General features: G+C 29.0%; 3 protein-coding genes across 5 annotated transcripts; all 3 read right to left on the minus strand.

The window, feature by feature from the left end:
* Window positions 1–169: 169 nt before the first annotated feature.
* Window positions 170–571, minus strand: LOC132947523 (transmembrane protein 60). The gene has a single exon (XM_061017830.1). The coding sequence runs from the start codon at window positions 569–571 to the stop codon at window positions 170–172; it is 402 nt and encodes a 133-aa protein (XP_060873813.1).
* On the minus strand, window positions 433–16,431 carry LOC132946102 (armadillo repeat-containing protein 7-like). Of its 3 annotated transcripts, none has more exons than XM_061015937.1 (5): window positions 16,142–16,431; window positions 15,898–16,065; window positions 14,636–14,773; window positions 6,902–7,063; window positions 433–572 (listed from the first exon to the last, which is right to left on the minus strand). In XM_061015937.1, the coding sequence occupies exons 1-4, from the start codon at window positions 16,248–16,250 to the stop codon at window positions 6,921–6,923; spliced, it is 558 nt and encodes a 185-aa protein (XP_060871920.1). In that variant the 5' UTR covers window positions 16,251–16,431; the 3' UTR covers window positions 433–572; window positions 6,902–6,920. The 3 variants fall into 3 exon arrangements, with proteins under 3 accessions (XP_060871920.1, XP_060871921.1, XP_060871919.1); XM_061015938.1 differs by lacking the exons at window positions 433–572; window positions 14,636–14,773; window positions 15,898–16,065; window positions 16,142–16,431 and adding exons at window positions 1,926–2,164; window positions 2,234–2,305; window positions 2,438–2,720; window positions 4,965–5,062 and having other exon boundaries at window positions 6,902–7,043; XM_061015936.1 differs by lacking the exons at window positions 433–572; window positions 6,902–7,063; window positions 15,898–16,065; window positions 16,142–16,431 and adding an exon at window positions 7,442–11,273.
* LOC132946105 (3-hydroxybutyryl-CoA dehydratase-like) lies at window positions 5,035–6,945 on the minus strand. Its single transcript, XM_061015947.1, has one exon. It carries the CDS (start codon window positions 6,803–6,805, stop codon window positions 6,377–6,379), a length of 429 nt encoding a protein of 142 aa, XP_060871930.1. The 5' UTR covers window positions 6,806–6,945; the 3' UTR covers window positions 5,035–6,376.
* Window positions 16,432–16,452: the final 21 nt, after the last annotated feature.

The following is a 16,452-nucleotide window of genomic DNA, read 5'->3' on the forward strand; positions in this document are numbered from 1 at the left end:
ATTTACCTACCTATACAACAGTATTATAAAAAAACACATTTAATTATATTATAATAGGTATAGCCGCAGTCTTGTTGCATCACTTGCATTATTAAGGATTTACAGATTATATATTCTATTTATAGTGAAAATATTTATCACCTATGTACAAAAATATTAAGTAATTCGATTAGTCTTTGTAATGTCTGACGAGAGGCGGTATCACAATGATTATCAGGTAAACGATGAGCGTCCAGATGGGCATAAACACGTAGTATATTGGCAACTGGGGGTTTTGATTTTCCAACTTATAGCAAAGCGTGAGTTGGGCGATGATCTTCATCAGGCAAATGACAAAAATTATGCACCTTCGACTGCCGCAAAACACCGGCATCTCGGTCATCGCCTGACACGAATTGCTGTGCACGCAGGAGCATATTATGAACAGTGCCGTTAGCGCATCGTCCAACCAAATCGGCATGAATATCAGATACCAACTCTGTTTTTGTTTGGTCTGTAGCTGTATGGTTAGCAGCACCAAGAACATCACCATTGAAGCCCACGTGGTCAGTGCACGTTGAGTCAAAGCCATTCTAAAAAAAAAAAAATATATATATAATTATTATATTGCAGATATTATATTGTACTATACCTATCTCTTATAGAAATAATCTGTAAATTATTATACATTGACTTTTTTAATATAGATTATAGAGTATATGAGTACACTCGATGGTCAATGGTTTTAAACCATTTATTAATAAGAAAGGACTGTTCTTTACGAAAACATAATTTTCGTAATTTTTATTAGCTATACTAAATATTTTGAAATAAAGATGTGATTAACCAACTACTGGATATAGGTGCTTCAGTACTATATTAAATTGCCTCAATATGAAACACGTGAACATAACAATTTTATTTTCAGTCGGAAAACCTTTCTAAAGATTTGTACGTATCTATAACTGAACAAATACAGAAATCAATATAATATTTGTAGTAAATTCTAAAGGTAATCATTCTAAATTTACAAATTGTTATAGACTAATAAAAATGTTTTTCATAAAAACTGAAACATGGGATAAGAATGCTGAATAAGTAATAACTATGATAGCTAATATTTGTATTTAGCTATATTAAAACTGTGGATTATTTTAATCAATTAGAACTAAAAAACAATATTAATTTTAAATCATATGATTTATAAGCAACATGTCTAAATAATAACAATAATTTAATAACAATTAGAAGTACAAAGATTTACTTTATCATAAATCATAATTTTTAACTTGTAATTTGTATCAAATAAATACATATTGTTTACCATTTAGTAAATACCAACTCACTCATAGTTTCAAAAATAATTTGTCGAAGATACAATGATTTGTACTTAATGTCTTTAACTATAGTAAGAATTATTATTGATTATTTCCCAGTGTCATATTATTTACAACCATTCATAAATAACTACATTGCTTAAAAGAAAATCAATTAAAATAAGAAAAAACAAAATTTGGTTACATTTGCCATAAAGTTTTAAAAAATTGCCAAAGCTGATTCTCAAAAATCATGTTTTTGGACTTGGGGTGGATTGTATGCATGGGGATAAAATACACTATAAACTATGAATAATAATGTAAAAAGTATAAATTAATGTGAAATTTGAGATTGCAATTACAATTTTTGAATAAAAACAAGTTTATATTTAACAATAGTATTACAGGGGGGAGGGGGGGGGGGGGTTCATGAGGTGACTGATTTAATTTTTCACCTATTTTGGTGGTCGTAATGCTAAAACGTTGAGAAACGCTGCTATAGAGCATAATAATAACACTATTTAAATTATTTATAGAAGTATAGGTAACTAACAAAATAATACAAAAATATGAGTGTGACCTTAAAACTTAACTGTATAAATTACTCAATTAAAAACAAAAAACAAAATCTCAAGAATAAGATAAATATTTCTTTAATAAAAAACGTATAAAAATACATTAAAATAAATAATAACACATATTATTATTTCGTAAGGTGTAACTATAAATACACATTACACACATGTTTCAAGTTTCTATTATAATACAGGACATTTGTAATGCTGGCCGTCCTTGCAACAAAACTCTTTGCCGGTGGACAAAAGCGTGTTAATCCACGAGTCGTTGCAGTTTTTCACGAATAGATGCGCCTGGAGAAATTAAAAACATTTTTATGTAAAGACTTTTATTATACAGCGAGAGGAAATTCAATAACTCACCCGTTCCTTGTACACGTCACGATCGACCGAACCACAGATTATCGCTGGACTGTTTGGCAAGTGTTTTGCGATCTGCAGACGAGGAGAAAACAACAATATTACTGTCATAACATATACTACTACCAGACATCCTTATCAATATTAATAATATACAGTTTTGCAAAAATCAAAAATACGCAGTTCATGATCCCGGTATGAACTTACAATTTCCAAGCACTTGTTGGTGCAAGTCTTCACACCCAGAGCATTACAGGGGGCTGGTTCGTCCTGTTCGTGCAACAACGCGGCGTATCCGGTAGGCTGTTTTTTACTGCCTTTGGTGATTTGGCTACTCAGAAACACGCCACAAATACACGGCGTCTTTGTGGTCGACGAGGACAGCGATTGCGCGAACGGTAGTGGTTTTACCGCCGGCACGTGATTTAACATTTCGTTAAGCTTTTGGACCGGTTTTTGTTCGTCACCACCGTCGGATTGATCGGCGAAACTATAAAACGATTACAATACATAGGTAAGGTTGATTATCAATAAAGGCTTATCATTATCAATAATGGACCAATTGCGCCGAAACAAAATTTGTATTTTAGGGTCAATATACCAATTGCGCAGCTTATATTTTAGGGTCAGTGTACCAATTGCGCTTCATATTTTACGGTTAGTGTACCAATTGCGCTCTTTATATTTTACGGTCAATATACCAATTGAGCTTGTATTCAAATTTGCCTGGCGGCTATACCTTCAGATTTAGAAATATTGTTGTTCGATCTAATTCCATCAACATCAACATAAACTCACTAAAATGCTTGAAAATTAAAAACGTATTTATTGATCAATTGAATACTTAGAGTGACTGGTTATAACTTATAATACATTTTTTAACGGTATCTAGGATTTTTTGAAACGTTATTATTATTGTGGACATTTGATCACGGAAGTATGCATTTGAGTGATAGACGAAAACAAGTTATCACTATCATAAATTTTATATAATTGACGGTCAAAAAGTAACTTGTTAAATGTGAAGAAAAAAATTGTTTATTTATTTATATTATATTATGTATTATGCATTAATACTCGCAAGAAATCGGTTAGTGTAATCATTTATCATATAATTACTAGCTGATCCCGTGCAATTATCGTTGCCCGTTAAATGTACCAACTCTATATGACTCAAACTTTGTTAATTCGTTATTTAATATTCGGTGTATGGTCTTCAAAATATATCATAACTTTTCCGTTGCTCGGAATAAAAATTCTGATTCACAGCAGTATATTATCAGGTAGGCAATCTACCTGCGGTAGATCGCGGACCCTGTGCTGTTTGTACGTAAGTGTATGATTTAACTCGAAAGTATCAAAGTTATACCAAGTTTGTCGTTTTACACCTATGGCGGATTAATATAATCAATTAATACAAACTCCTATAGGATTCATCTGGTATTAGTACGATCCTAATAAGATGAATAAAAAAAAAACCTGCAAATTTAACCATTTTTAAATTAGCCTGTCTCCTTCCCAGAGGTCTAATCTACACAAACATTAATTTATGTATACATATATATATTGACAAAAAATAATAATACAAATTAACAAACATGCCCAATTAACCAATAGCAACTAATATAATATAATACACTATTGTATTTTTTACATCCAGATTTCCTACTTTTCCGTAGGATTTTCCTAAAATTTTCTTTCGTAAAAACCTTCTCTTGGCAACTACGAACATCTTAAAAAAATTTGAGCCAAATCGGACCAGCCGTTCTCGATTGATGAGGTAACGACATTTTTCACGCTCCATTTTTATATATGTATATAGATAAATTATAATTTATAACTATATCTAATAACTTTTCCTTAGGTAGTGTAAAATGTTTTGAGTGTAATTGTTCTATCGACCCTAAAATCTTTAGGGTGTAATTGGTATATCAAAAGCAGAAAAGGTCATTTTAAGCGCAATTGGTAAACTCCCATCAATGACAGTATATAGTATATACCAGGGGTGGCTTAACTTTTTTTGATTAATATCTACTGAAGGTATAATTTTCCTTTTAGGAACGACTATTGCAAAAAATTATTTTGTATTAATAATAGACATACTTATCGAATTAATAAAAGTGTTAAGTTATCTAAAATGAGTGTTTCACATTAAATTTCTTAATAATTTTAAAATGTATTAACATTGTAATGTCGATGTAGAAGAGTACATTATGGTATATCATGGGCTGTTAATTATAAGTATAATCTCGGCAATAGTCGCCAACTGCCAAACGAAGACGCTGCTCTCAATGATCATCAGAAAGTATAGCACGGTAGATATTCAGCTTTAATAACTTTCATGTGAGAAAATGCCATTAAACACTAACAGGTTAATCCGAAATCTGTATTTGATAACTGTATAATATACTAAATTACAAATGTATAACAATAATTAAAAAATTCTAACAAGGGGGATCGACTTAGAAATCGTCCAAGACCAGCCAGTCGATCGCGACTGTTTGACCACCCCTGGTATATATTAACATAATAGAAGTAGAATACTATATTATTGGTAACAAAAAAGAAACAAATATGCGAAATGAAACCGATAATATAATATTTTGTCGTTTCAGAAACAGTACGGTACACGGTACGTAGGACCTGACTTGACTTGACCAATAGATTGGAGGCAACTAGACGCAACAATTGAAAAATAATTAGGCACGTATTTATATACTGTAAAACGACTTACCACGGCGAGATTGACCCGAGTGCGACTGCTAATGACACCATCGTTGTAGTCATCATCATCATCATCATCGTGATATAGTTTTTTGGAAGCAACAGGTGCTGTAGAATATAAAACGTACACCAAGTGTGGATCGAAATTATTGTATACTTGACGAACTCTTCACCACACGCAGTAAGGGAATGCGCTTGTTTTCGTTCGTACGACGGTATTTATAAATTACGTGCAAACGACGAGAAGACTTCCTCGTGAATTGTGTTTTGTAAACACTAAATTAATGTTTAAAATATAAGCGGAAACACGGTGATGGAGAACTGTTTAATTTTCGAAATGAGAAACAATACATACGGTTCAGGAAACTGGTTCGCTCCCGTTCGTTTTGTAAACATTAAATTACGAGTATAATGAACAAAAAAAAAAAATAAAAAATCCTGTGATAACAAAACAATTATAAGGCCAACTTCGCGCGATACTATATTATTGTTAAGACTTGTATACCCAACAATAATTCTGAGATTTAGGTATTTCACTTTTAGTGCGAATTATATAGGTACATAGTTACTTAGTATATACAACTAAAAAATTTCAACGATTATAACGTAATATACGAACATAGTATATCATAGATATAACGTCATAAATTATATCATTACGAGTTTACGACTCTAAAACGATTTCAATTTTATAGTTTTATACCAGGAAACTTGTTTTTATATACCATTAAAATCCAGTAGAGAATTACGATTTTAAAATTTATTTTTTATGATTTACCTCAATTACATAGGATGAATTTACTCGATGCTTTTCGGTGAAAAAAGTCGGGCGAGAGTGAGCTGGCAGTCGCAAGTCACGATTACTACTAGCTACTATATATAGTCAATAGCACACTAGCGATAGTGCTAGCCATGTCGATTAAAAAAAGCGATTGCACTCTCCGGAGAATATAATTGCCAACGAGTGGCGAAAAAAGTATAGGCTGCAGGTCAACTTTATTTAGGGGCGAGCTCGCTGTGTACTGTGTAGCTGCAAAAATATTTGAGGGCCAGTTGCTAGTGAATTTGCTTATAGTATAATCGACCCTTTAATTAAATTAGAACATTTTAGGCGATTAAAGGTTATCGACTTGTCGTTAATGGTTAGTAATTACTTGACGTGCACCTATAAATCTATAGTTTAATAATATATTATGCATTTATAACCTAAAAATAAACTGTATAATATTATGGAATATTTAATAAAGAACAATAACACCACCTTCATTATACTATAGTAAGTATTATATTGATAAACTATAAAATATAAATTTGTACGCTTAATTTTAAAATGTAAACAGTTAAAAAGTGACTAAATTAATCAATCCGGAGATTCGGATGCTTAAAAATATAACACAAGCTTTTGTTTTTTAACTCTCTATTTCAAACTGTATTATTACACGTCTGATTTTTAGTAAGACGTTTATTGATAACGTCCGCTGTGCCTTCCATGACTACCTTGTCCCCGACACTACACCAAAATCCACACCTCACAAGCTTTCTTATGGTCTGTATCTCAACTTCGATTTTGACTAGATCTCCGGCATAACACGCGTTTGGGAACCTCAGGGTCTTGGACACGACAACCGTGCCGTCGCCAGGTAACTTGGTACCAATCACCCCGGATACCAGACCCGCCAAATAAATGCCGTGCACCAACGGACGATCACCAGAATGTATGGGATTAGTGTCACCACTCAGGCGAGCAAACTCGTTGATATCCGATTTATCGACTCTTTTCGATATCACTACACGATCGCCCACCGTAAGCGCTTTGGTGGACTGAAATCGTCTACTTAGCCGAGTAAGCATGACTAGCGTTATATTAGTATATAATAATGATAACTATGAAATATATTTGTTATATTTGACTATATAGTATAAGTATATATGTAGGTATGTAAGTACTTAGTTATTCGGATGGGCACTATGTGTTGGACGTGATCGCCGTTTGAATGTCGTGTTCGGTACAGAAGTCTTTCAAAAATATTTTAGCCACATTCCTCAGCTTGGGGTTTTCGCTCTGAGCGTGCGAGAGCATATAACCAACAATGGACGGGTTTACGATGTCTGTAAAAAAAAAGTAAGAAAAAATATAGTAAACTGGTTTTAAAGATTTTCTTTCGAAGCTGCTTATAAATATGATACAATGTACCAAATTATAATTTACAATTGTTGTTTTTATTTATAAATTCTAACTTTCGAAGACACCTGTAGTATAAAAAAAACATTTTAACGGTATTAGGTAGAGCCTATATTGGTTTTTTATTTTATAAATCCAAAGTTTTGAGTTTGTAAAACTTCAAATTTGTTTTTCCATTTTTTTGAAATAGGTACATGGATATAATTTGTTTTACGCAAAAACATAATACATCATGTTATATTATAATAACTCAGAAATTGAGAAAATATATTTGAATTTTATTTTACTTATATTTTAAAAATATTAATTTGTTAGCCATTATAACGAGAAAAACATAAACATATACTTCGATTATTTTTATTTGAAAATCAACTATGTTTATTACTGTAAGATATTTATTTTTAAATGAAAATAGACATACCTTGGTACCTATACGTATATTTTGAACCAAAATTGAATGTAACATAATACAATTTAAGTAATACACGAGGTACCTATTATACGGATAATTTATATTTATATAAGAGAAATTGTGTAAAGAGATATGCAGGAGCGGATTGATTAGGGTGGAGGGTGGGTGATCCTCGCTTGGGCCTGGTGAAAATTCGGGCTGATAACTTAAAAATATTTTTTATAAGCCTAAAATCCAAACCGAATTTACTGTTTTCTCGGGGCCAATTTGTACTCCCAGTCCGCCCCTGGAGATAGGTCACCATTATAGAAATCATGGTTTATATAGTTAATATTACCTAATGCTTTTTTTTAGTAAGTATGATATAATTTGTTAGAAATTGGGGTGAATATTAGCAAGACGCTTAGACGTATAATCCAAATATTAATAAGGGATTGTAATTAAAATAATTATTTTAAGAAAAAGGACCATTATATTATTTGTTATATTTTTTATAAATCTCCCACGAGTCCATGCCTCTTGACGATACCTTTTTCTTATTTCATAATTCATGGAAATAAATAATGTTAGGTAATTTTTGATTGGTGACATAAAATATGGATAAATACACGCTTATCCTTTTATTTAGTGTGTATGAATGTATAATAATTTATAGATATGTGTAAAAGTTAGAAAATAATTAGTAAAACTGTTTTAAATATTATCATACATTTTTTTTTAATATTTGTAAGTTATGACAGTTATGTAATGTATATCTTACTGTTTTAAACAAACATTTAAAATAATAAATATAGTGGAAATTGACATAATGTCACGTTTTAAGAAGACGCCACACCCGAATTTGTTGTCTCCGTTTTACAAGTGCGTTACAAGGTAAATTTACGTTCAGCAGTTTACGTTTAACTTTGTAAGTTTTAATAAAACATAGAAAAAATACGTGTGTGGCGTCCTCTTATGATGAAACATAAGTCCACTTTATGTCTTTATCATTTCTTCTTTCAGAAATAAAATAATTAACTTTACCTATTTGATATTTCAATTTCTCAAATTAATTAATAAATAAAACACAATGAATACACAAAATATTTAAAATTATGTAAATAGTTTGAATTTGACAAACCAGTTAACCAAAATTGTTCACAATTTAAAATATACCTTATAATTGTTTCAAATGAAATCTCAACATAGATGTACGATGTACCTAACATATCAGATTCAATAGCATAAGCGCCCGAAGGGGGGCAAGGCGGCAAGCTAGAGCATTCCCCCCTGACTTTTCAGAAATTATTTTTAAAATTAGTATATTAAACATAAAAATATAAGCATGTAAATAAATTACTTTATAAAGTTGAAAGTGATTATACGAAAAATGTCAGTTATAAAAAATTCTATTAAGCCAATAAGTTAACAAAGAATATTATATTTTATGTAATAAACTTGCTCTCTCCTAAACAAATTTCGGTGGGCACCAAGGTATGTTCAATAGTTTTCCGAAGTTCAAAAAAAATAAAACCACTTTAATTCAAAATCTTTTCGGATTTAAAGAATCAAATTAATACACCTTCAAATATTTAAGTTGATTTAGTAAAAACTCGGAGGAACATTTTTTTATAGTTCAAAAAATTTTGTTAAACTGTGTCTGAATAAGTGTGCAAACGGTGTTTGAAGCAGACCCTTTGTAAAAAATAATTCTACATATTTAAAATTGTTAATTTATTTACAAATATTATCATAATTAATAAATGCAAGTAAAATAATGATTTTACTTTCTTGTAGAAACTATCAAATAATTAGATTGATTGCCTTTACATTTTATGCACCTATAACACAAAAACAAAACTACTGTCATTATGCCCTTTTAAATAGAATTGTATTAGTTGGTACTTCCATGAAAATTTTGATTTTAGATTCTGATAGTGGAACGATGAATATTGAATGTATAGATTTTACAATGATGTATTTTTTCTTTTTTATTTATCAAGCAAGTTAAAAGTGATTGCTACTAAAATTACTCAGCACACCCTACTCAAAAATTGTGTACACACTTAAAGTACTACAAAAAATCATAATGTAATATTTTATCAATTATTAAATAATAAAAAAATTATAAAATCGGTAGTTAATCATATTGAAGGGATCATACACATATTTTAGGAATAATAAATTAATATAAATGTTTAGGTTTAATATCTAACTCATACAATTTTATTAAAATATGAATGTTAATTATTTAAATGTAAGTCCAGGATTATTTAATATTCACAAGACTTACATTGTTAATTTTATTATATGATAATAATTTGCTATCAGAAGTACAATTTGGATGGTGTTGATAAATTTCTAGATTTATAACAACTTAATATATTTATACATGTTTAATGTTGATATGCACAACTAGGTTACGCTTTTGTTCTCCTAGTTAAATTTTAAATTTTATCTTTATGTTAATTTAACTGTGATAAAGTAGGATTTAAATCATAGACCAATATATCAATGTATACACATTCGCATAGAAGCTTTGCATTAAATAAAATATAGATTCCACAAATAAGTAAAAATTTTTAATACTATAATTTACTATCCAACAATTATTAAATATTTAACAACAGATATCTTAATAGTAATTTATCATAAGTAATTATTTCATGTATTAAGTAAATGATTTAAAAAATATGAAATTCATTTATATAAAATGATATAGCTTAATTATCAGAGTAATTTTAAGAAATTCAATTGTACATGTATATTAAATATTCTACATTGTATATCTAAAAATTTAGATTTACTCAGCAAGACTAAACCGTATTACATTTTCCACCAATTTGGAATAAATGTCTTAGCTGTGAACCCACCAACAATTAATTGTTCAGCTTTCAAACATTCATCAATTCTTAAAAGCGCAATACCAATTTTTCCACATAATCCTCTCAACTTGCCAGGTGGTCTTTTAACACCCAAGTCAGATCCATTATAGATATCAGCATCAAAATCCAAACCAGTGGGTGTATCATCAAAAATTAAAGGCATTATTCTTTTCCTTGTAACTCCAGTGTGATGGGTTCTTGCTGTCAGTTCTTGTCCAACATAACAGCCTTTATTAAAGCTTATACCATTTAAATAATCACAGTTCATTTCTAATGGAAAAGATTGGCCTTTAAGTAATTCGCTGCCTTCAGCAACACCATTTCTATATCTCCATTGTTGATAAGTAAATTTGTTATCACGTTCGTCCAAAAATATTTCACTTCTAATACCTGAAGTCTTATCAGATATAATTCTTTGACCTAAAATAGGCAAACGTGGGTCATTAAAAACGCTAACTGAATTAAGTTTCATGTCCATAGGTGTAGAACTGAATAACGCCCAAACACTGCTATCATCTAATACGTTAATATTGATCTTTCTTCGTAGTAGGTACATTCTTAAGTATTTGATTAAGTCACTAGCAGAATCCTTTTCACATTCCAGTAGTATATGATCATCTACTTTATAAACCAAACAATCATATAAAACACGGCCTTTTGAATTCAATATCATTGTGAACAAAGATTTCTCTGTTTTTAGTCTGAAAATATCATTGGTCATCAAACCCTGGCAATAATCATACATGCCATCACCTTCGATTTTTATTAGACTTTTATGGCTTAGAAGTTCTAACTTAGGTTTGAATGTAGTTGTAGAAAATAAGCGTGCTAACTTCATTGGAACTCTCATTGTTCAAAAACCTTAGAAAAACATATGGTACCAACTAATTAATAATAATTTATTTGTTCCAATATTAAGAGGATGTCACACTCATATATTATTTATGTTTACGCAATCTGAGTAGAACTTGCTCAATTTTGGTTCTAGAGTAAAAATACTTATTAAAAATTAAATTGTGACAATATTTCTGAATGCAAGTCGTTGCGTTTTTTTTTTAAATTTAAATTTTGAAAAGTTGAAGGTATTTTTAAAATGTTTTCTATTTCTAAACGATATAATAAACGTTACATTGGTTATAGTAGAAAAAACCGCAATGACTTACCCTCAGAAATATTGTCACAATTCAATTTTATAATAAGTTTTTAACTCTAAAACCAAAATTGAGCGAATTCTACCCAGACTGTGTAAACGCATTTTGTCTGTGTTGTACGTGTAAGATGTAAGACGGAGTCAACACATGCAGGTATAACGTCCTCTTAACTCTCATATAGTATGCGGTCTAAGTCTATAGACATATATAAAAATTACAATTATTATTTTTTGTTTTTAATTTTAAATAGATTAACTGTAAAATAAAAAATAACTAAAAATGATAATAAATATTACAACACATAACTTAAATACTAACTAACATTATTTAATGAAGTAAGTTAGTCTATGAGCAAAATTAAATTTAAAATATAAAAATAATAAATACCGCATACTACATAATAATATAGACCTTCAAATATATGAATAATTTTAAATATCATTTTTTAAATCCATGTTAATTAAAGATTTAGAATGTATACAACAAAATAAAAATTATAAAAAATCTTGCCATATAGTACAAATACAATATTATAATTAGAGGTTATATATTATAATGTTTAAAATACGAAAACTAAATAACCTTAAGAAAGGTATTTTTAGTTACCTTATATCTTATATAATAAAATAATACATTTCTGTATGAAAAACATTAAAATATTGTTTGAAGAAAATTTTTATACACAGACCTACATTTACATATTATGAATCTTTTAAAAAATAAAAAAATAAAATAGTTTAATAAGACATTTCTACAATATTATAAAACTCATATTAGTTTAAATATTATATGAGACATACTTTTTTATGGTATTAATTAAAAAAAAAAAAAACTATAAAATAAAATAAATTAATTTTATTAATATCAAATCTTTATATTTTTACATGGGAATTGATGATTATATAGCTGTACAATTAATGTAAAAGGTTTAGTAAAATAATAGTATGTATAAAACAAATAGCGTCATGAAATATGTATAGTTAAAATGTATATAATAATATTGCATTTGTAATTAAATAATAAAAACAATAATCCTACAAATAAATATAAATTTAAAATTATAATTATGGTCTTATTAAACAGAAACTAAGTATAGTATTTTATATTATTTGATACACATTTAACATTTTTCAAATATATTTGAGTTAATAAAATTTAAATCTGATTCTTAACTTTCATAATTTTAAACAAATTATTAAATAAAAAATTTCTATTTTTAAATTGTTTGATTATATTATCTATACTAAATAAATACAATATTATAACACTAAAATGTTGAAATATATATTTAAAATAAGTTAGTATAGTACATCTGGGATAAATATATTACTATTTAATAATCATAATTATATGCAAAAAATTAAAACTAAATTACGTTTTCAAAATAACAAAAATATTAACTTAAACAATTAAGAGGACGTTATACCCGCATGTGTGTTCTCCGTCTTACAAGTGTGTAACATAGCAAATTTTACGCTCAGCAAAACACGTGTAGTGCGAGTTATGAGTATTTTAAAATTGTAAATTTTGTATAGGTACATCTTAAAATACTCAAAACTTGCTTTAAAATTAAAATATACTAAAAAGCCCATGAGGTTGCCTAGATAATAATCTTACCTTTAGATTTTATAAGAGGTCAATTTGCTCTAATTTTTATACTAACGGAGCTACACGTGTTTTGCTAAGCGTAAAATTTACTATGTTACGCACTTGTAAGGCGGAGACAACACTAGCAGGTATAACGTCCTTTTAATAAGAATTAACACTATATTATAATATGCATGACGTGTTGTCTTGACTTATTCAAATGTAACTCAGCAAATCTACATATTTTCAAAGTTATAGAGAAAAAGATAAAGGTCCATAAAAATTACTGAGCTAAAATGCAGCCAGACACAATTAACAACTATCGTGGCTATGCATACACATCTTAAGCCGCTAAAAGTTAGTTTTCATATTTGTATTTATAATACAAAGAAATTACATGATGGTAAAGTGTCCTCTCAAGCTTATAGCTATACTCTGATCCACGAAAATACATCCCAGGTCAGCAAATCCCCCCGCGTCACCCTGCTGTCGAAACCGGTTCTCCTAAGGCAGGGTGTTGTGTGAGGATGCACAGAAAAACTGATTTTGGTTGTTGCATGTTCTCTCATGGAACAGAGTATAATACATTTTCCATCAATAGTTTTGTTTGTATGAAAGAATAACATAACACGTTTGCTATGGATCACATTTAAGTATACTTGTAATGACACTGAACAAATTGGGGTTTCTTAAAAATTTAAAAATTTAAATTGCAATGTTTGACTTGCACATACTTATTAAATAATGCTTAGGAGACACTACAAAAAACAAATAGTTTAATCGTAACCCTGATTTTAGTGTACCAAAATATTTTACATACTCAAAATTCACTTAAAAATTAAAATATTGTTAAAAAACCAACAAGAGAACACAGATAATGTTTATACATTTTACATGGTATTTTACATTGTATTAAGTATACAATCCTATACATTATAATAAATATGTATAGCCATATAGGTACAATAACTAATTTAATTAAGCCAATTTATTTTGGTTAACATATAGTAATAACTCGGTGAAAATACACAAGTATTTTCAAATTAAAATACTTATTATTTATAGATAAAAAACAATTGATCATAAGCAATAATTTATATTATCAACAATTATAAAACAGTTACTAAATGGTTTCATGTTATTTTATAATGCTATTGGTTATTAAGATACTCAATATTACCTATATTTCACTCATTTCAGAATATTATTTTGAGTAATTTTTAATTTATAAAATTAAATAAATCCCAGTTTATTATATTATTATTATATTACCCATTTATTAATATGGGAATAATTCAGTCGTGTTAATTTAAGATGTTTAAACAGATAAAATAGTTTAATAAACAACTAGCGACTAGATATTCTTAACACTAATGAAGTAATGAGTATAATAGCAGAATGAATAATGTCAATATAGCAGACCGCATACAACATGAATAACATTAAGATAAAGTTAATGATATGAAATTATTCATTTTTAATTACCTGTTTTTATTTCTGGTGCATACAAGTACATAAGAGTTGTAATACAGGAAAGTATTATATTGTCATCTGCTTTACTCAAATTTTTTTCTATATTTTGGATACCGCCATTTCCAATAACATAATCTTTATTGGCAGGATCTGAAAATATGTAATTATGAACAAAATATTTAAACAAATGAAGAATAATTGAAAAATAGAATGTCAAAGTATATTATGTAATTATTTTTTTTTAGTATTAGTAGTATAGTCCCGAGTATAGAACTTTGAAAATTGTAAATTAAGTATTAACTTAACATTTCATTTTTCAGTCTCCCTAAATACTTTATAATGTTATGGCGTATTATGTTGAAAAAGTAAATATCAATTATATAAAAATAATTAAATTATAGTAAGGAAAAAGGTTATATCGCAAGTAAAATTGCACATTGAATCTATAATCCCAAAAGTTATAAGTATGAGAATACATTGAACGAACAACAAATGCAGAGCTAAGGGTTCTGTCTAAGAGGACTCGCACCCACATGACGTGTTGTCTGTCTTACAAACGTACAACATAGCAAATTTTTGTTCACCGGTTAATAGTGTACTATTAGTTTTGACATTAGAGTGAATTGACTTATTAGTTATTATACAATTTAAAGCTAAGATTGTTATCTACGACTAGACGTAGGCTTTTATTGATATTATTATTTTTAAGTAAGTTATGATCATTTTAAATAAACAATTTTGAAAAGATTATGGTACGTGTGTAAGATGGAGACCACACAATATATGGATGCGACATCCTCTTAATGAGCCAGACATAACATGTTAATAGCTGGTGGATAACTTAATAATTTTACTCTAAGAAAATTCATATTATTTTAACATTAGCTTTGACATAACATTAACAATGTTAAAATATTCTGTTAATTATATTATTATCTTAAACAAATTGTCTAATATATGATTACATAAAAATAATCATTTAGAATCACTCGTTGTTATTTCATAAACTAATAAAAATAATTGTTGTGTTAATCAGATTTTAAATCCTAAGAAAGTAGGAACATTATTATGATAATGCTAAAACCTGCTAATATTACTAGACCCCAAAAAAGTCCTACTAGAAAATCACACATGACTTCTTAAACTGGTAACGTCCCAGAAAATCAAGGACGATTGGCCAACTATGACTATATGTATTAATTTACTAAAAATGCAGTACAGGGGCTTACTTATAAATGAAGTCAAAAATACTTTACTATAATAATTATTATTACCATTGACTAGATTACAGAGGCCAGCTGCTGCAAATGCTATCAGTTGGTTGTCGTCTGAAGCCAACTGTTCTATGAACAAATCGATTACCTTCTGACTACGTATGTGCTGATAATTGACAGGATCGTATGCAAAGTTAGCAAGGTTGGCTAATACTTGAAGCTTCGAGTCTAAATAAGTATACAAATACATCAATAAATCAGTAGGTTTGCTGCAGTTCGTTGGGACGTCAGAAGTATTTTATACCCGCACTGTTGGTTTTTCGGAACTCCTGAACGAGCTGTTTCAGGAACTCTGGCCGGTTTATTCCATCGGCCGGCGTGCGCTTGAGCAAGTCCTGTGGTTTGTGAAACATATATAGACCACGGCGACGGGAAACCGTGAACGGTAAAAGGTGAATACCTAATTAAGCCTAATTTAGCTTACATTAAAATAATCGAATATAAATGATATTGTGAGAACTCAATGATTACACAGGCGGCGGTGGAGTAGCGCAGTAAAGTTATGTAGCGGACGACGAATATGTACGATAAGAAGAACTGTGTTATCACGTCGAC

The sequence above is a fragment of the Metopolophium dirhodum genome, chromosome 6, assembly GCF_019925205.1.
Source record: "Metopolophium dirhodum isolate CAU chromosome 6, ASM1992520v1, whole genome shotgun sequence".
In the NCBI taxonomy this organism is placed as follows: Eukaryota; Metazoa; Arthropoda; class Insecta; order Hemiptera; family Aphididae; genus Metopolophium; species Metopolophium dirhodum.

What these genes read in the sequence shown, in the direction of transcription:
- LOC132947523 (XM_061017830.1), bottom strand. Translation starts at nt 571, where the DNA reads ATGGCTTTGACTCAACGTGCACTGACCACGTGGGCTTCAATGGTGATG.
- LOC132946105 (XM_061015947.1), bottom strand. Translation starts at nt 6,805, where the DNA reads ATGCTTACTCGGCTAAGTAGACGATTTCAGTCCACCAAAGCGCTTACG.
- LOC132946102 (XM_061015936.1), bottom strand. Translation starts at nt 11,262, where the DNA reads ATGAGAGTTCCAATGAAGTTAGCACGCTTATTTTCTACAACTACATTC.